The following is a 21947-nucleotide window of genomic DNA, read 5'->3' as shown; positions in this document are numbered from 1 at the left end:
GGATGCCATTGTTGCCCTTAGTTTGAAGATGTAATCTAGAGACAGCTTTTTTTTTCTCTATCTCCTTAACTATCATACCTGAAATCCACTGATTTCAGAAAGTGGAGAGCAACACTTACACAGTTTTACTGCATGATACATAAAAAAAGCTGCGTTAGACAGGATTACCTACATATACTGACTAGCTCAAATAGACAAAGGCGTGCTATATGGCAGACCAATCCAAACTCATCTCTCGGCATGTCATGCCCACTCATTATCTTAGCCAATCATGGCTAGCGGGAAGGTTGCTGTCTTTCTGTGGGTGGCTAAACCAACTAGGCTTGTAATTTTACAATTTTATTTGTATTTACAGATGGCATACACGTTTGTTATTAAGGCACATGAAAGTTCACATGTTCCAGAAGGCATTTCTGCCAAAGAAATGTTTACGTTCAAATGGCTCTCCTGTGAAGAAGTGACCTGCGACATACGCCTAGTTTCCTGAAACAGGTCAGAATTGTAGCAAAATTGCTTTAAAACTGCAACATTTTCTTTACACCCCTTGGCAAAATGTTTAGATTGCACAAAATTAACTCTAAATCGTAACATTTTGGGGATATGGGTACACAGAACCGTGAGCAGCTGCGGCCCCTCATGATGAGTTTAGATTTTTTTGTGGCCCCCACCACCATCAAAGTTCCTCATCCCTGGTCTACCTTCTGAGGACCGAGCCAGTGGCTGACATAGCTAGCTCGATTTTTCTCCCCAAGGGGCACCAAAGAAAAATCCTGATTTGGATATTCTTTTTCTCTTCAGTTTTTTTCCAACACAAACTGAAGTGAAGAAATCAGAATATATTTTAAATTATCGAAAAGACTAAAATGAAATAAAAACTACAATTTGTTTTGCATAGAAGGCCATTATGGTTCCCCACTGTTCAAACACACACTGTATATCACATTCATTTATTGTTGTAGTGTAGTAAAAAAACTGTGTTTTTGCATTTGTGTAACTACTATACTGCATGAGCCAAACAGAAGTAGAGATAAGGACATACTTGTCACATTTACATCTTTTAGAAGCAAGTAAAAGACAAAACAACGATTAAACATTAAACAAGCTTACGTATCTCTGTGAATCACATATTTGCATCTGGGTTGTGCTCATTAGGCACCAAATGGAAGAAAATGGACTGAAACAGGGAGAGAATACCTGGGCATGTCCAATAAGAAAGTCTCATTTACACTTTCCATTGCAATACACTTTAAAACGTTTTCTGTTGCGTACCCAAAGAACACGGCCCTGGTCAAACCGATGCTGCTCATTCAGATTCTATTATGTTTGGTTTGCATGTTTTTTGTGTTGTGGGCTAAAGATTTCAAGAGAAGCAATCATATTCAATATATTGTTTTGATGTACTCCTTGGGTGCATGTTTATGTTACAATAATATCTTTACAGTTCTGCAAAAACCACTTTGACAGAGAAGACAATCATGAATAAAAAATCACTACAATACAATAGTTTGCACATCTCGTAATATTGTAAACAAACGACCATAATCTGTGAGCCATTATTACATTAAGTGATTATAAAGGATATTTTGTCCAGTTAGAGAAACAAATGCAAACTGGACACACTGGAAGTTGAGAGTTCTCACTGTCATGGAATGTAAAGTCTTATTAACAATAAAATAGAGTTGGGAAACAAAGGTTTTTGACCGTAGGGTGGAGTCCATTCCAGATTACGGTGTCCATATTAGGACAGCTTCAGAGTTAGAAGGCGTTGGTGTCAGAGTCAGGATGTTGAGTTGTAGCCATATTCAATCATTGAGGTTCCCATTGTTATTCCAGATCTGATTGATGTCCCTCCTTTTGCTCCATGTCCTGCTGCATCTCTGGACTGGGATTAGCTTTTGTCAGCAATTACAGCAGACATTCTTTATCCTCCAAATTCTTAATCACTGGTGGTGTCTCCTCTTCCTTGACGAGGGGCCTGCGATAAAAAAAATACATTACATTATCAAGAAGACTTAGTTCTTCTCAATCAATCAACCAACCAACCAAACAATGTCCGTCAATTAATATATTTATTGTCCCAACTGGGAAAGTTATAGTGCGGTCAGGGAAAAAGATCACATCACACCTAGTCTCCATAGGCAGACGGGTTGCGTCCCACTGACACTTACTTCCTGATTTGGCCTTGTTTTTCATCAATGCTCATTAAGAAATGCTAGCGGCCATGATTGAAGGCAAACAAGAGTTGCCTTGGGGGTGTGGTTTGATGTGGGTGCAGGGCTGTCACCTTTCGAAGATAGCGTGGAGTGATATTTCCTACTGTGAATGTCATAGTCGGGGGGGGAGAGTCGAGTCGGAAAATTAAGCTAATTTCCTCCAATTCTACATATTTTCACATTGCTTAGGCCCTTGACCAGGGTGGAATAAACATGTTAAAAATCACAAGTCGGGTGTATTCAGGATTATTTAAAAGTTGAATACACACTAAAAATTGTACCACTTTGTTTGAAGTTACTTTCAGATTATTTGGCCATGAAATTTAGAGTATGCTAACTGGGGGACATTAAATATGGTGGCGCACAATTGGCCCAGCGTCGTCCGAGTTAGGGTTTGGCCGGGGTAGGCCGTCATTGTAAATAAGAATTTGTTCTTAACTGACTTGATTAGTTAAAAAATAAATCATAATAATTACATTGGTTTTTGGTTAGAAAATGCTAATATTAACGGTTGTTGGCAGTGGCTAAACATATAATGGATTGCAGTCTTTCCTTGTCCATAAGAAACAAACATGTAAATATGTAATTAATTTGGGTGAAATAGGCTATCCCTTTAACATAGGACCATAGAAAATCCTGCCTAGTGGTAACTCTCCAAGAGGGTTGGCCACCCCTGATCTATGTTCACCACTACTGGGCATTTGAATATGTTCATGTGACATTTGATTTCTACAAATTACTCCACATTTAAGACAAATCTAAATCATGTAAATCTTCAGGTGGTTGAGTATGATTTGCAAAACTTTTAATCATCTTACTCTACTCAATGTTTCCCAACTCCAATCGTTGAGTACGCCCAACAGCACACATTTGTATTATAGCTCCAGACAAACTCACCTGATTCAACTGATTGAGGGCTTGATGATTAGTTGACAAGTTGAATCAGGTGTGCTTGTCCGGGGCAACATAAAAAATGTGTGCTGTTGGGGGTACTCAAGGGGTGGAGTTTGGATACACTGCATACATGGGCAACATCTTTTGCATTTCTGACTCCCATTTTTGTCTAGCAGGCTTGTGCACAACGCAAATTAATGTATTGTTGTCCCACTAGAAACAGTAACACATTTGGGTTCACAATCTGTTTAATGTTCATAACAGTTTGACAAATCTGGTCATCCTACCAAAATTCCTGCTGAATGCTGCCTTTTTGATGTTACAGCCTAATGAACCTAGTGCTAAATTTACGTTGACCAAACGAGGTAAATAATGTAGCCTATGTATCTGGGCTCATGCAAGTGATGGATTAAATCACTAGTATTAGACTATTGCCTATTATCACCTGCTGTCATAAGGAAGCATTCTGCGACAGGAACAGGAGTGACAGCAAATTAATTTGTTGACAAGTATGTGTACAAAACAGCGCTACAAGTTGCCATGCTGCTCTTTTGACACATTGCGTTCATAAACGTTCAGTGGAAAATGAACATGGCAGCCTGCTCCACTCTAATCGTGAGGGGCATTTCTTTACAAACGTGCATCCAATCTCCTTACTAAACCAAACACGTTTAAATTTGTTTCTGTATGTGAAGAGMGTCAAATGCGTGTCCCACGCCCACTGGGTGAGAGTTGGCAGCACAGTGGGTGTTTCTTGGGTGTGTCTTTGCCTTTCAATCACAACAAACAAGGGCAGCAGTGAGTACAGCAAGGCAAGCAAAGATAGCTTTGCTATGGAGAGAACAACGTTTTGAAGTTGGACTTCCCCTCCTCCTGACTCGCCATATCAAGACGGTCAGCTAATTCAGGTCTACGTGTAGGCTAAAGCCTGGACTGACCTTYCGTTTTGCAGCAGCTAGCAAGCATAGCTAGGAAATAGCTGCAGCTGGTTATCTTATCTAACTGATATTTCTCTGTCAAATCAGTTATGGCAAGATAGCAAGAGGAAACTTTGCATCGTTCAGTAGCCTACCTAGTAATATGAGTGCAATTGCTAAAGTTATGTCGATATTCTAAAAAGTGTTTTGATAACTTTCAAGTGTAACAGTTCAATGTAAACCATACGCCACACAATATTGTAGAAGCAGTGTTCTGTTAATGACACTGTGCAAACATTATACCTTCCTGTTATGTGTCCCATTTAAAACAGGAGTTCCCTGACATGTTTGAAGAATACAACCCCCCCCCTCCCAAACACACATTGATAGTACTATGATTAAATAATAAAAGATGATCAAAAGTCTTTAATCATTTTAATGCTGAGTGCAAGGTCGCTCCCAATTCAGACATCAGTATCAACCTGTTTCAGTCAGAGGACTCCATTTCAAAAGCATCTCTTCTGCCAATCTGTAGAAAAACGAGGAAGAGTTGATGAGTGACACGCATTGAAAGGGTGATATTACTAAACACATGTGATGTACTGTCTTATTATTCTGAACAAAAGCATAAATGCAACATGCATCAATTTCAAAGCTTTCACTGAGTTACAGTGAAATATATTCATTAGGCCCTAATCTATGGATTTCACATGACTGGGATTACATATCAAATTTTATTTGTCACATGTGCTTAACACAACAGGTGTAGACCTTACTGTGAAATGCTTACTTACAAGGCCTTAAGCAGATATGCATCTGTTGGTCACAGATACCAATAACAAAAGAAGTAGGGGCTTGGATCAGAAAACCAGTCAGTGTGACTGTCATTTGCCTCATGCAGTGCAACATCTCCTTCACATAGAGTTGATCAGGCTGTTGATCGTGACCTTTGGAATGTTGTCCCACACCTCTTCAATGACCGTGTGAAGTTGCTGAATATTGGTGGGAACTAGAACACGCTGTCGTACACGTCGATCCAGACCATCCCAAACATTCTCAATGGGTGTTATTTCTGGTGAGTATGCAGGCCTTGGAAGAACTGGGACATTTTCAGATTACAGGAATTGTGTACAGATCCTTGTGACACGGGGCCGTGCATTATCATGCTGAAACGTAAGGTGATGGTGGCAGATGAATGGCACGACAATGGGCCTCAGGATCTCGTCACGGTGCATTCAAATTGCCATCAATAGAATGCAATTGTGTTCGTTGTCCGTAGTTTATGCCTGCCCAAACCATAACCCCACAGCCACCATGGGGGACTCTGTTCACAACGTTGACATCAGAAAAACGCTCGCCCACATGCCGCTATACACTTGGTCTGTGGTTGTGAGGCCGGTTGGAGGTACTGCCAAATTCTCTAAAATGACATTGGAGGCGGCTTCTGGTAGAGAAATTAACATTTGATGCTCTGGTGGACATTTGAGCAGTCGGCATGCCAATTGCATCGCCACTCAAAACTTAAGACATCTGTGGCATTGTGTTGCAAAAATGCACATTTTAGAGTAGCCTTTAATTGTCGCCATCACACGGTCCACATGTGTAATGATCATGCTGTTTAAACATGGAACAATGTTATGGAACATTTCTGGGATCTTTTATTTCAGTTCATGAAACATGGGACCAACACTTTACATGTTGCATTTATGTTCAGTGTAGTAATCACCTTTTGTCCCTTCTGAGGTGTTTGCCAACACCTGCTTTCATGGCAGCATAGATCAGCTCCAGGCCCCTCATCACAGAGACTGGTCATGAAGGAGACTGACTTCTGCTCCTATATCCGACATAGCTCCTACAGTATATCACAGTGTGAGTGAGGGAGAAAGACAGTCACCATACAGTCATGGAAGCCAACAGTAAATACACAGTTGAACATAGCAAATCAGAGATTCTGATTCACAGCTAATTCACAATGGACACGTGCCAGCATGGCATTGACTGGTTGGCATTACTCACTCAGGCCAATGGCACAGTGGAAGGGGACCTCCGTACAAAGTACAAGACAAACATATTCACACAGCACTGATTACATTATCAATGGTGGTTAGGTGAATTCCAGGACAGATGGAATATTGACCAGATCAAATGTGACCAACCTGATTCAAGTGTCCGCCATTACTCTGCAGTGCGACTGGTGTCTGGCCACTGCCTGAGCCTTCTATAACAACTCTTGATATGGTAGGAGGGTTCCCATGATGCCGCTGAACAACAAATACACCAGGTTTTGTATGTAGGTTGTGAATGTAATAAAATATCATCACACAAATGGTGTATATGCTAATAGAGGGACTGTTGTCGATTCAGAATACATTCAGGCTGGTGACACTGATGCCATTACTATGCAACCAGCTGTGTACGTTGCCGAATGCTTGCTGATACGTTTTGCTATTTGCTCCCAGAGCCGTAGCTATATTTGTAGTAGACAAGTACCATCCTTCATTTATCTTTGCTCTAGAAAATACAAACTTTCATGAGAACAGAGATGTTCTCTTGGGTTAGCCCCCAAATGCTATCTAGCTAGCTACCTAACTTGCAAAGCCGGGATAGTTATCATAGCTTTGTCTGAGTTGAAATGAGTTGGCTAGCTAGCTAACGTTAGCTAGCCAGTTTGAGTTGAAACATTATTGAAATCAAGCTGACTAACGTAAACTCACCCCATTCCGTACAAATGTGCGTAACCGCGGCATTCAAACAAGGCTGCAATGAAAACGAATGGGACTGTAGTGACTGTGTTGGCATCAAAATCCAGGGTGTGAAACTACATCTCGATTCAGTATTGATTGACATGGTAATGACTAACAGTATTGGAGAAAAGATGAAAGAACTAACCCCTCTGTGTAACGGCAGCCTTCCTCCTCTTCACGAGAATGTGGAGGTGTAGCAGGGATCGGACCAACACGCAGCGTAGCCAGTGCTCAACATGTTTAATAGACGAAACCGTGAACACTTACAAAATAACAAACGTGGCAAACCGAAACAGTCCTATCTGGTGCAGAGAACACAAAGACAGAAGACAACCACCCACAAATCCCAACACAAAACAGGCTACCTTAATATGGTTTCCAATCAGAGACAATGACAAACACCTGCCTCTGATTGAGAACCACATCAGGCCAATTGACAATCCCCACATAGACACACAAAACATAGAATGCCCACCCAGCTCACGTCCTGACCAACACTAAAACAAGGAAGACACACAAGAACTATGGTCAGAACGTGACTCTGATGCTGTACATTACATTGTGACGTTTCACTACGTAACGTACAGCGCGTATTTGCAACTCATTTTGTGCCGTACAGCCTCTTTCCACCAGGGGTAGCCCTTCTCTCGCAGATTAAAATCATGCTTAACCATATACACTTGTAAGAAAACTTCATTATTTTTGTCTAAATTAATATAATTATTGCTAATATTAAACTAATATTTCATGACTAGGGTGCCAATTGCATTTTTTGCGAGCCATCATGACACTCAAAAGCCAGAACAGCTGCAGTTCACTTGTGAGGCTAACGTTAGCGCAGCCCTAAACCCCTCTTCAAATTCGACACAAACCTTCAAACAGGTATGTGATGAGACATTACATAAACTCTTTACGTTTTATTTACATTTTAAAGTTGGTTACTTGGACAAATCGGGTGGGGAAAAAAACAGTTTTCTTCACACAACATACTTCCCCCTTTCAAGATCACTTCGTAGCCTTCGCTCCCCACCTGCCATTTTTTWAAAGACCCGACGGAGCTCATTGCCTTGTTGAATTATTGAGAGATGGGCATCATGAAGGTCTCGTCATTAATTTAGTTGGAACGGGGAGAAATTGTGCTTTACATTGGTATTGATATTACAGTTGATGTGGTAGTATTACGTTTTTTGGGGGCGCAAAAATAAGCTCAATTGTATGGACCAAGGCGATGTACAAAAGTGAGTGAGTTTACGTTACATCCTATTGTTAGCTAGCATCTAAGTGTAAGTTTATTGACCCTAAATGCCAATGGGCTACAGTTTGCTGATTTTAGCAAGGTAGCTGGCTAACGTGAGCTATGGCACATTACACGTTAGCTTGATGTATTTATCTATCTACAGTATCATTCCCCTATCATCTCTGGTATCATAGTAGAACCCTGCACGGGCATGAATTTTAAACCCTAGCCCTACCCATGCCCGCAATATTCAGGCCCTACCCTCCGCAGGCCCAATTGCTTCTGCCAAATTTAAGGCCCTGCCTGAAACACAAAATCAGAAATAAATTCCCCGTTAGTAAATCCATTAGCTGTTCCTCTCGGTCTGTGACTTGTTCCCTGCACGCAGCTCACTCTGCTCACTCTGCTCATGGTGCACTGACTTTGTGAAGAGAGAGCAGTTAGCTACTTGTCGTCACTTTCAACTCCTACAAAAGTTAAAGAACATTTTTATTTTCTGTGAAATAATCTCCCCTGTTCTATATTTGAGGTTGAAGCATTTCTGACACCATGTTATGCTCTTAGTCAGATATGACTATACTGCGCAGCAGAACATGTGCAAATGTCTCAGCTTCAAAATGTTAGTGATCAATTCGGTGATACCAGAGCCCTGCATGTACCCTAGTTATTTATGAAAAAGAGGCCCTAATCCATTGTATAATGTCGGGCCCTGGTCGGGTAGCAGAGGTCTATATCATAGCTAGCCTGGCTCAAATAATATTGTACAACCAAACAGTAGCTACTAGCTAGCTTGAACCAGTTATCTACTTAGCTAACATACTCACCAACACCAGTGGTTTGACAGTTGACAGGCAGCAGAAGTGACTGTGTCGGATGTAATCCATTCCAGACCATTCCAAACCAAATGCATTGGAAGTTTGCACCAACTTTATGGAAGCCCATTTTCACTCCTATTTGCCGAACGAAATGTACTTGCATTACACCCATATGCACACTTTACAACAAATGTCCACATGGCAGCTGGGGGCAGACCACAACATGTTGTCTCTGGGCAATTGGGGCATCATTGGCAAAAGTGGGCAAGTAATCCTTACCCAACCCTCCAGTAAATTGTGACGAACTCACAAAACAAAATTTGGACGAGACTGACTTTATGACCAAAGTTATCCTATTAACACTTTGTAGTTCAGTTTGACACTGTAATTAATGTTTCTGGCTCATATAGATGCCACCTAAACTGTTTAAAAACAAATACGTGATCAGATACTAAAGTCCGGGTTATTATAGTCCTAAATAGACGTGCAGGAAATCTGTCCACAGCTTTATGCTCTGGCATAAACATCCCCACCGGATACAAAGTTGATAGCTAGCTAAATGGAAATCATGGAGGATTTTTTCAATTAGTGTATTTCACACGTGAGTAGGTTGCATGCGCTATGGACAGCCAATGTTAGTGTTACAAGTTTATCACCACTGACTGGCTGTGGCTATAATTAGCCTCGCTTTCTGCGTCCGTATTGTGTCCGCCTCTGTCATGTTTCTGGTGGGATCATTTTTCAAGAGCCCAATTCCTGCCCACATTTTATTAAGCCCTGTCTACCCAAAATCATGATTTTTTGGGGGAGTTGTCTGTCCAAGTAGCCAATAAAACTCCCAGGTCTGGGTTTTCCGGGACAACATGACACCTGTCATGTCTTTACCATAACAGTGATATACTGTGACATACTCACAGCTGGGCCAGTGAAGTGGAGTGTGGGCTGCGTTGTCCATTGGTGTCCTGGAGGTCAGGATGTTTTAGTGACTTGGTCCAGTGTACCAGACCCAAATAACTGCTGCCTATCAGGCCTGCAGGGCTCTTGTTCTTTAATACAGTCAGAGCATTCTCAGTCAGTGGAGCCTGAGTAGATGTGATTGGGAGGGAATGGATGACACAATGTATCACTCATAAACCTCATGTCAACACTAAGAGGAACTTTAAAAACTTTAGTGAACAATCTTTTTTTACATTATCTTTATTTTAGTGACCTTGATTGTATCTCATCTATCCCTGAACCGGATTTAAGCTTCTTGCAAATGTATTCAAAACAATTGTAGATAATCGTTCCCCCTTCAAAACTCAGAGTTAAATAGATTGCATGCCTGGTAAATTCCTGAATTATTTGAAATCACTCATAAATCAAGGCCAGGAACAAAGGCTTGGACCCAGATTGGCAATCTATTAGGTAATTGAGGATTAAACTGTAAAACTGATCAGAAAGGCTAAATCTAATTATTATGTAACTACCCGTTCTGATTGTAAGGCGAATCCAGCTAAATTCTGGAAAACTGTCAAATGTGACCCTTTTCAGGTAGCTTAGGCGTATGTCACACATCACACAGGAGAGGAATTTTCATTTTTATCAAAATATGTTTTGGGGCAGAAATGCCTTCTGGAACATGTTAACTTTCATGTGCATTAACAACAAACTTGTATTCCATCCGTAAATAAGAATACAATTGTTAAATTACAAGCCTAGTTCGTTTAGCCACGGAAAAAGACGGAATCCCAACTCTAGCCATGATTGGCTGAGATGATGGATGGGCTGGACATGCTGAGAGATGAGTTTGGATTGGTACTTTTTTTAGGGGGTAGGATACCTTTTTACGGAAGAAGAATGTGTTTTTTTATGATTGATTTTATTTAGCTTTTTGTGTATTGTTTAAATGAATGTGTATATGGATGTGTAGTTTGAGGTGTATATTGGATCTTGATCTGTGTTGTTGTGTTATACAGGGCTCATCTGAAAACGAGACCTTGGTCTCAGCTTTGACTCCTTGTCTCCCTGTTATTTGTTTTTGCCAGAGTAGGAGTTTGTATAGTTTTGCTTTATAAAGTTTCACGTTTTAATGTCACATGCACAAGTACAGTGAAATGCCTTTTGTAACAGTTCTGAAGATTAGTAATAAAGGTACACTCACTTGTAAACTGGTATTAAGAGCAGTCCAATAAGCAAGGCTGGAGAGAAGGTTCTTCCCTAGCGTTGGGCTTCTACAAAATGACAACAAGGTCTTATAGTAATGTATTCTCATAAATCAATACAACTCCAAGGCAACTGATATAGTTAGAGCCAACACGAATTAAATCTGACTGGTTCGATCTCTTTCCTTTTCAAAATAAAAAAAATCTGAAAAGCCAGATTTCTAGAATAGACATCCTTAAAAGAAATACATACAGTATGTGTACAAAATACTGTATAAAAGGCCTATTTGGAGATATAACACTCTTCATTGTAAATAAGAATGTGTTCTTAACTGACTTGCTTGGGGGGAAAAAGGTGAAATAAATAAATAACTGTATGCTCTATATCATTTTATAAAAGGTATCAACCCAATATACAATACCTTGTGATCTTCTGAGACCTCCTTCTCTGGTACTCCACCTCGTCCACTGTCCACACGGCCCCCTTCACGTTTTCCACACGCACAAAACACTTGTGCAGGCTCAGGTTGTGGCGGACTGCATTCTGTGTGTGTTTGACAGGCAATAGGGTCAGAAAAGGCTTCACGTACAGAACTCAAGGGAGTATCACAGTTATGGCATCCCTATTAGGAAGTCGTCACGTCAGACAAAACTGAAAACGGATGACTTCCTAATATGGATGCTGTACACTTTATTATTTTCAACTTGTAAGTCACAATCAACATTATAACAAAGATTAAGTCAATACAGTACCTTCCACGTTGCAGCATTGCGTCTGAAGTAGGCAAAGGTCKGTGTAAACCAGCTGTATATCTCATTTAGTGTTAACTGCATGTCCGATGCATCCATTATAGCCTAAAACGATGACAACAAAAAACATGTAGGTTGTAACCCATCAAATGGGGCGAATTCTGATATGCCCCTTTTTACGCAGGAATTACAGGGGAAACTATAAGTTAAATTCATGTCTTCTTACCTGTCTTATCAGAGTAGCGTAGGTAAAAGGTGGCCTGATATCTGCATTTCTGTACATCTCATGATTTGGGCTAAATTCTATAAAAAAGAAAAAACATTGTACAATTGGTTACTTTCATTCACACGGATATTTCAACCAGGTTGGTTAATATTCAGCAAAAATCCTGAGTATTAAATACGTGTCACAGATGATTTTTTTTATAAAGGACATGTAAAGGCCAAAATTGACTTTTTCATAYCACAAGACTGGAGCAACAGTGAAGCAGGGACAAAGCTATGTACATCTATTCAGTATGGACTGTGTTGACATCTGTGCGGGTTGTTACCTGAAGACAGAGAGCACAGAGAGGGGTGCTTGTCTGAGTGGTGTCTTCGCATTGCCCCCACACTTGTGGGGCAGAGTCCTGCAGGCTCCCGGGGTGAGGATGGGGAGGTGACAGGGGCCGTTGGAGACATCTGAGGGTCATCTTGAGGGGACAGTGGTGGCAGGCTCTTAGACATGGTGACACCGGACCCAGAACTCAGCTGCACACAGAAGAAGAAGTAGAAACACAGACCAAAAAAGGAGAAAGGAGAGGAAAGAAAAAGACCAGAGGGAGAGGAGGGAGTTTTTTAAATGGGTGTGACCGATGCCATTAAATTTGCTTCGACATTGGTGCTTCCACTAATATCCTTTGGAGAAGGAAGTCAATCGTCAGTAATTAAAGGGTGAAATTGTATCATAAGTATTGTCATTACAGCGTCATGTTAGCTAGATTAGTTAATGATTAGCTTCTCTATTATCCAAGCTTGTGTCTTAGCCTGCTGTCTTCAAAATGTCTGATCAATGTCTGATGTAAACAGAATTCACAAAAACGAAATGTTATTGTGATCACGTTCATTTAATGTCAGCTTAATTTCAGCTTTATTTTTGCATTGCTGATATTTTAAGCACGGTATGTCATGTTCAGGTTGAAAATATCAGGCCTCTAGATATCATTCAGACAATAAAGATAAAATATAGCTGTGAGCAGCAGCAATGAATGGGGTTCACAGGATGACTAAAAGGACACAAGATCAGTTGGATAACAAAGCAAGCCCTCTATCATGTAGGAACTATCTTCCTTTAGGTGCAATCAGTGAAATGATTACCATGTTTATCTCTGAATACCACAAGGAGGATGCAAGGGAAGTGTAGTATAGTGCTGCAGGTTGGTTCTTTGAATGCAGCAGGTAACGATTGTTAAAGTAGTTCATTATTGAGTTTATATACCAATTCTGGGGTCAATTTGACTAGTGGTTTATGTTAAGATTGGTGAAATATTTTCAGCATTAGTGTATTGGTATATTGTGGTCATCTTTGAATTCTGGGACTTCTGGGTCAATCTGTTTGTAAAGGATTTAAATCTCAGTTTGTACACTCTACATTAGCGTATACATATATAACACACTGACTGTTGAAGTGGCAGGACTGCCGGTTTCAAATTTTCCCGAATAAAATATCGACTTTCACTACGTTCAGACCACATAATAGGGCAACAATATGTAACCTCCTCCCTATACCGGTATCCCTGTATATAGCCTCACTACTGTTATTTTATTGTTGCTCCTTAATTATTTGTTATTTTTCTTTATTTTTTCCTTCAGTTTATTTTAGTAAATACTTTCTTAACACTTATTTTTATTTACTGCATTGTTGGTTAAGGGCTTGAAAAGTAAGTTTTTCACTTTTGTTGACATTGAGTGTCAGGAAAATAACCTCACACTCAATGTCAACAAAACAAAGGAGATGATCGTGGACTTCAGGAAACAGCAGAGGGAGCATCCCCCTATCCACATTGACGGGACAGTAGTGGAGAAGGTGGAAAGTTTTAAGTTCCTCGGCGTACACATCACGGACAAACTGAAATGGTCCACCCACACAGACAGCGTGGTGAAGAAGGCGCAACAGTGTCTCTTCAACCTCAGGAAGCTGAAGAAATTTGGCTTGTCGCCAAAAACACTCACAAACTATTACAGATGCACAATCGAGAGCATCCTGTCGGTCTGTATTCCCGCCTGGTACCGCAACTGCTCCTCCCACAACTGCAAGGCTCTCCAGAGGGTAGTGAGGTCTGCACAACGCATCACCGGGGGCAAACTACTTGCCCTCCAGGACACCTATACCACCCGATGTCACAGGACGGCCAAAAAGATCATCAAGGACAGCAACCACCCGAGCCACTGCCTGTTCACCCCGCTATGATCCAGAAGGCAAGGTCAGTACAGGTGCATCAAAGCTGGGACCGAGAGACTGAAAAACAGCTTCTATCTCAAGGCCATCAGACTGTTAAACAGACATCACTAATATTGAGTGGCTGCTGCCAACATACTGACTCAAATCTCTAGCCATTTTAATTGTAAAAAAAATTGGATGTAATAAATGTATCACTAGTAACTTTAAACATTGCCACTTTATATAATGTTTACATTCCCTACATTACTCAACTCATGTGAATATACTGTACTCTATACCATCTGCTGCATCTTGCCTAAGCTGTTCGGCCATCGCTCATCCATATATATTTTTATGTACATATTCTTATTCATTCCTTTACACTGTGTATAAGGTAGTTGTTGTGAAATTGTTAGATCACTTGTTAGATATTACTGCATGGTCGGAACTAGAAGCACAAGCATTTCGCTACACTCGCATTAACATCTGCTAACCATGTGTATGTGACCAAATGTATTGTATTTTATTTGGGACGCATACAATAGCTAGAGCAATATACCAAAGGACTCCAGAAATATAATTTGCCTGCTCATGCTCATGTGTAGTGTCACCTACACCTACACTTGGATTTCTGAATAGAATTTTTATGGTATGGCATTATCTCTAAAGAACCATACAATTTTAGAATATGTTGTTCACAAAAAAAAAAAAAAAAAAAAAAATACATGTTGACTGAATAGGTCATTTTCTGTGAGACACTATAGGTGTGGTCTCTCTGTATACTTACAGGTTTGGAAGGGGACTGTGGTTCCAAAGGTGGCAGGTGTAAGTGGGCCATCATAGCTTGGAGACGCTCCCGTTCTTTAGAGAGCTGATAGAGGAGAGGCGGAGCGAGGAGGAGGAGAGAGTGCAAGAAGAGGAGAGAGAGAGAGGGGGAGGAAAGAGAGAGAGGTACCAAGGGATGGAGGAAGCAAGAAGAGGTGAAGAAACCCCAAATTAGTTTGAGCTGACGTACGCTGTCACAGTCTCACACACACACACACACACACACACACACACACACACACACACACACACACACACACACACACACACACACACACCTACCTACCTGGAGGTCTAACTGCTGCACCACCTGCATCTGGACTCTGCACTGGGCTGTGCTCCTTTCATCCAGCATGTGCTCAATACTTAGGTGCCTGAGAATGCTCACATGAGTTACTGGGGTGATACACGCATGCAGAAACTGCTTTATACACTATACATACACTCTCCATAGGAAAACTTACTTGATAAACTGGCTGGCGTTTTCACAAACAGTCTCACAGCCCGGCCAAATACACACACCATATCCATAGAGTGAGTGTGTGATTGTTTGATCCASATTCAGCAAGCTGTAGGTAGAGGAGGAAGGTTTAAGGGTTACACATACAAAAAAGCATCAGCGTCATAAAAAAAAAAATACATAAAAAAAATATATATATATATTTTACAGTCTGAGGAACAAAGAGAGAGGGGTTAAAATAAAAATGAAAAGCACCTTGATTTTGAACAAGCTGCTACAGTGCTTTACTATAAACTTTACTACAGATGTTGCTGGTAAAAAAACGTAAAGCAAAACAACAAACAAACAAAATAAGTTGTCCCAGTGGGACTCTTACTAAAATTGAGAACAAACGACTGTCTGTGGCAAACAGCTTAATTGATGTTTACAAGCAGACCGTTTAAAAAAAAAAAAAWTCAGTAGGCTGCACAGAGAAAGTGGTACCACTTTACCCTAAGGCAGGGGTGTCAAAATCAATCAGCGCAAGGGCCATATTGAAAAAATACAACGAATATGTGTGCCAGACATGTATTTATTTTTTATTATTGCATACAACTGCTACCCAAACTGGCCATTGTTTTATTAAAAAAATATGTCCCTTTATAATGTCCACTTACAGGCAAAAAAGTATTTAGTCAGCCACCAATTGTGCAAGTTCTCCCACTTAAAAAGATGAGAGAGGCCTGTAATTTTCATCATAGGTACACTTCAACTATGACAGACAAAATGAGAAAAAAGAATCCAGAAAATCACATTGTAGGATTTTTAATACATTTATTTGCAAATTATGGTGGAAAATAAGTATTTGGTCAATAACAAAAGTTTCTCAATACTTTGTTATATACCCTTTGTTGGCAATGACAGATGTCAAACGTTTTCTGTAAGTCTTCACAAGGTTTTCACACACTGTTGCTGTTATTTTGGCCCATTCCTCCATGCAGATCTCCTCTAGAGCAGTGATGTTTTGGGGCTGTTGCTGGGCAACACAGACTTTCAACTCCCTCCAAAAATTTTCTATGGGGTTGAGATCTGGAGACTGGCTAGGCCACTCCAGGACCTTGAAATGCTTCTTACGAAGCCACTGCTTCGTTGCCCGGGCGGTGTGTTTGTGGATCATTGTCATGCTGAAAGACCCCAGCCACGTTTCATCTTCAATGCCCTTGCTGATGGAAGGAGGTTTTCACTCAAAATCTCACGATACATGGCCCCATTCATTCTTTCCTTTACACGGATCAGTCGTCCTGTCCCTTTGCAGAAAAACAGCCCCAAAGCATGATGTTTCCACCCCCATGCTTCACAGAAGGTATGGTGTTCTTTGGATGCAACTCAGCATTCTTTGTCCTCCAAACACGACGAGTTGAGTTTTTACCAAAAAGTTCTATTTGGTTTCATCTGACCCTATTACATTCTCCCAATCTTCTTCTGGATCATCCAAATGCTCTCTAGCAAACTTCAGACGGCCTGACATGTACTGCTTAAGCAGGGGGACACGTCTGCACTGCAGGATTTGAGTCCCTGCGCGTAGTGTGTTACTGATGGTAGGCTTTGTACTTTGGTCCCAGCTCTCTGCCAGTCATTCACTAGTCCCCGTGTGGTTCTGGGATTTTTGCTCACCTTCTGTTGATCATTTTACCCCACGGGGTGAATCTGCGTGGAGCCCAGATCGAGAGAGATTATCAGTGGTCTTGTATGTCTTCATTTCCTAATAATTGCTCCACAGTTGATTTCTTCAAACCAACTGCTTACCTATGCAGATTTAGTCTTCCCAGCCTGGTGCAGGTCTACAATTTTGTTTTCTGGTGTCCTTTGACAGCTCTTTGTCTTGGCCATAGTGGAGTTTGGAGTTGACTGTTTGAGGTTGTGGACCGGTGTCTTTTTATACTGATAACAAGTTCAAACAGGTGCCATTAATACAGTAACGATGGGAGGACAGAGGAGCCTCTTAAAGAGACGTTACAGGTCTGTGAGAGCCAGAAATCTTGCTTGTTTGTAGTACCAAATACTTATTTTCCACCATAATTGCAAATAAATTCATTAAAAATCCACAATGTGATTTTCTGGATTTTTTTTTTCATTTTGTCTGTCATAGTTAATGTACCTATGATGAAAATTACAGGCCTCTCATCTTTTTAAGTGGATAACTTGCACAATTGGTGGCTGACTAAATACTTTTTTGCCCCACTGTATGTACAGTGGGAGAACAAGTATTTGATACACTGCCGATTTTGCAGGTTTTCCTACTACAAAGATTAGAGTCTGTAATTTTTACATAGGTACACTTCAACTGTGAGAGACGGAATCTAAAACAAAAATCCAGAAAATCACATTGTATGATTTTAGTAATTCATTTGCATTTATTGCATGACATAATATTTGATCACCTACCAACCAGTAAGAATTCCGGCTCTCACAGACCTGTTAGTTTTCTTTAAGAAGCCCTCCTGTTCTCCACTCATTACCTGTATTAACTGCACCTGTTTGAACTCGTTACCTGTATAAAAGACACCGTCCACACACTCAATCAAACAGACTCCAACTTCTCCACAATGGCCAGACCAGAGACTGTGTAAGGACATCAGGGATAAAATTGTAGACTGCACAAGGCTGGGATGGGCTACAGGACAATAGGCAAGCAGCTTGGTGAGAAGGCAACAACTGTTGGCGCAATTTATAGAATAGAAGAAAATAGAAGAAGTTCAAGATGATGGTCAATCACCCCGGTCTGGGCTCCATGCAAGATCTCACCTCGTGGGCATCAAATGATTGGGAAGGTGAGGGATCAGCCCAGAACACACGGCAGGACTGGTCAATGACCTGAAGAGAGCTGGACCACAGTCTCAAAGAAAACCATTAGTAACACACTACGCCGTCATGGATTAAAATCCTGCAGCGCACACAAGTCCCCCTGCTCAAGCAGGCGCATGTCCAGGCCCGTCTGAAGTTTGCCAATGACCATCTGATAATCCAGAGGAGGAATGGGAGAAAGGTCATGTGGTCTGATGAGACAAAAATAGAGCTTTTTGGTCTAAACTCCACTCGCCGTGTTTGGAGGAAGAAAGAAGGATGAGTACAACCCCAAGAACACCACCCAACCGTGAAGCATGGAGGTGGAAACATCATTCTTTGGGATGCTTTTCTGCAAAGGGGACAGGACGACTGCACCGTATTGAGGGGAGGATGGATGGCCATGTATTGCGAGTCTTAGCCAACAACCTCCTTCCCTCAGTAAGAGCATTGATGATGGGTCTGGCTGGGTCTTCCAGCATGACAACGACCCGAACACACAGCCAGGGCAACAAGGAGTGGCTCCGTAAGAAGTATCTCAAGGTCCTGGAGTGGCTAGCCAGTCTCCAGACCTGAACCCAATAGAAAATCTTTGGAGGGAGCTGAAAGTCCGTATTGCCAGCGACAGCGCCGAAACCTGAAGGATCTGGAGAAGGTCTGTATGGAGGAGTGGGCCAAAATCCTGCTGCAGTGTGTGCAAACCTCGGTCAAGAACTACAGGAAACGTATGATCTCTGAATTGCAAACAAAGGATTCAGTACCAAATATTAAGTTCTGCTTTTCTGATGTATCAAATACTTATTGTCATGCAATAAAATGCTAATTAATTACTTAAAAATCATACAATGTGATTTTCGGGATTTTTGTTTTAGATTCCGTCTCTCACAGTTGAAGTGTACCTATGATAAAAATTACAGACCTCTACATGCTTTGTAAGTAGGAAAACCTGCAAAATCGGCAGTGTATCAAARACTTGTTCTCCCCACTGTATATAGAAACCACATTCCACCCGATGTATATTCCACAAGAKACCAACGGCTAAATCTATGACGTTAAAATGCCTACTCTCCTGTGCCTGATTCCATGCACCAGTTACCCACAGCCTGACAATAGGATGAAGATGAAAACTAAATATTAGTCTAAAAGCAATGTAAGATCATGTCTAGATGCTTTTTATAGTGGAGATCAAGTTTATTAATTGAGACAGTCAGATGGAACATAGTAAATAGGCATTTTAACGTCATAGACTTAGCCGTTGGTTTCTTGTGGAATAGACATCGGCTGGAAATGTGCTTTTAACCAATCATTATTCAGGATTAGACCCACCCATGGTTTAAAGCATTTTTAACATAATTAAATTTTAACATATTTTAACAAAATTAATATCAATACTATTTGTCCAGCCTTTGCTGCTACACTTGCATAATATGCTGCGACCCTAATCAAAAAGTATTTAATTCCAAATAACAAAAATGTTGCTAGGTTGGTGTAACATAAAAAAAACAATTGCACTGCATGGATCACTGGTGTGGTTGAAGGCAGCATTTCTGTATGGTGCACTCAAAKTGTCTTGTAGTTGACTAGCCAGCCTAAGTTACTGCTCAAATGTTGCTGTAATAGGCCTACATGTTTCTTCGTTGCATGGTGTTTCGTTGCAGGTTTAGTTTTTTGGTTATTCATTGTCATGCTTTAAAAACCAAAGCCGGATTGCAACATTTTAGTAGCCTAGCTAGGACTGTGGCATGTGTATGTACACTTTTCCGCCACTGCGCGATGTAAACAGGACACGTGAATGAGGCACAATTGATGTTGAATTCACAGATGTGAGCACATCAGGCTGTAATGTCATAAAGTAAATGACTCAACTGTTGACTCATTTATACTCACTTGCGTGTCCTATTGTCCTTTAGTAGTATAGTAATTATTACCCGCGTGTGAATCCTTTACAGTATCGTCTAACTTTTTGACAACCAAGATGATATTTTCTGTAGGCTACCGTTGGAATCGAAACTTGGCATGGACACTTTCCCTACAACACCTTTAAAATTCGATCTGGTAGAAGATTTCGTCAGTGCCATTAGTGATGATATGATACAGTGCACTGGATGGCTGGTATGTGTGTGTGGCAATGCACTGCAATTTGGCGTGCAGCACATTGGCAGTGCTTGCTGTGATTTATAGTGGAGAGTATTGCGGGCTGTATGGAAAATTGCCAAAATTCATTGACAACCCATATAATTGCGCAGGCCGGAGAGAAATGTGTTATGGGCCGGATTCGGCCAGCTGGCCGTGTGCTTGACACATGTGCCCTAAGGATTCTAATCCATATACCTTTATTGTAAAGTGTTATGGAGAAGGCTTTACCCTTCTCTTGGGCTGGAACTAAGAGATTGGCCGTTGGTAGGGAATTTGTGGGTGTTTGACATTGACATTGATGCTTTGGCTGTGGTTACGGGTTCAGTAGGGGACGGAGTGCTGGTGGTGGTGATGACACGGTCTGGACAGCTATCCTTTGTGATTTTCTCTTCCATTGTGCTGTTGGTTAGCTCCTTCCATATCTGCTGGAGCTCAATAGTACTCAAGCCAGCTGAAACACATAGACATACATGTACAATATTACCTTGCAACACTGGGGTTAAAGGTTATAGCTTCAGGGAGAGAGTATGTGTAGGTAGGGGTATAGTTTTACTTGTCTTTCTGAGCCATGAAAGTAAGGGCAGATATAAGAGTATGCTTGATGAGAATATGTTGGGTCGCCTGATTTGAAAATGGGGCCACAAAAGAAACTCTGGAAAAATGTAAATGGGCTGCTTTGTTCATAGAACTCGGGTAACGTGAGTAACCTCCGATATCCGCTAAATGACAAATGTGGCTCTAACTTTTGAACGGTTGGAGCTATACACTATTATGACCCATTTCCTGAAAGCTAAGACTGTCAGGAATATGTGCTGTTTTCATGAATTTCATGAACGTCTAATAACAGGTCCGAAACGCATTATTATAGGTCAATGAAATATATCCATAGCATAGTGCATTCATGTCATGCTATGAAAGACCTCATATTTAGGTATCTTAATAGCTGCATTACTTCAATGACAGTGTAGTGTCATCATAATTGCTGTTCTCAAAAGTGTTTCTACCATACCAGTCCCTTAATTTGTCCTGTTTTCAAAATGTTCACAATGTGCAAATGCACAATGGAGAAATAACATTACTAACTAAATGCCTCATGAGTTTTATTACATTTTGTAATGTTTATTGACAGAGTTAGAACACGTGCTGACATTGTGCCAGGGGCTTAGCTAGCTAGCTGTAAGAAAACAAAACCCCAAAACATGTCAATAGTAGTTACGAGTCTTCGGCGAAGTCCTCAGCACTACCTATGTTACATCTGGGAAAATTGTAAGGAAAAGTTCATATTTTATTAACATTCTGTGTTGTGTCCATATTCTTTTTGATAAGTGAGTAATGTTTATAAATGGGAAAATAGATTTGTAGTAGTAATAATAGTAATAATAATAATAATAATAGTAGTAGTAGTAGTAGTAGTAGTAGTAGTAGTAGTAGTAGTAGTAGTAGTAGTAGTAGTAGTAGTAGTAGTAGTAGTAGTAGTAGTAGTAGTAGTAGTAGTAGTAGTAGTAGTAGTAGTAGTAGTAGTAGTAGTAGTGGTAGTGGTAGTGGTAGTGGTAGTGGTAGTGGTGTGGAA

At 40.8% G+C, this 21947-nt stretch overlaps 1 protein-coding gene across 1 annotated transcript; it reads right to left on the bottom strand.

Moving 5' to 3' along the window:
* Window positions 1-913: 913 nt before the first annotated feature.
* Window positions 914-21157, bottom strand: LOC111960929 (forkhead box protein P2-like). Its single transcript, XM_070439629.1, has 12 exons — window positions 21154-21157; window positions 20606-20828; window positions 15423-15527; window positions 15245-15332; window positions 14921-15004; window positions 12266-12464; window positions 11941-12017; window positions 11718-11819; window positions 11387-11508; window positions 10964-11033; window positions 9736-9902; window positions 914-1975 (listed from the first exon to the last, which is right to left on the bottom strand). Exons 1-12 carry the CDS (start codon window positions 21155-21157, stop codon window positions 1906-1908), a joined length of 1311 nt encoding a protein of 436 aa, XP_070295730.1. The 3' UTR covers window positions 914-1905.
* Between the last annotated feature and the right edge of the window lie 790 nt (window positions 21158-21947).

The sequence above is a fragment of the Salvelinus sp. IW2-2015 genome, linkage group LG4q.1:29 (genome assembly GCF_002910315.2).
Source record: "Salvelinus sp. IW2-2015 linkage group LG4q.1:29, ASM291031v2, whole genome shotgun sequence".
Classification (NCBI taxonomy): domain Eukaryota; kingdom Metazoa; phylum Chordata; class Actinopteri; order Salmoniformes; family Salmonidae; genus Salvelinus; species Salvelinus sp. IW2-2015.
This window is presented reverse-complemented; position numbering and strand designations above follow the sequence as displayed.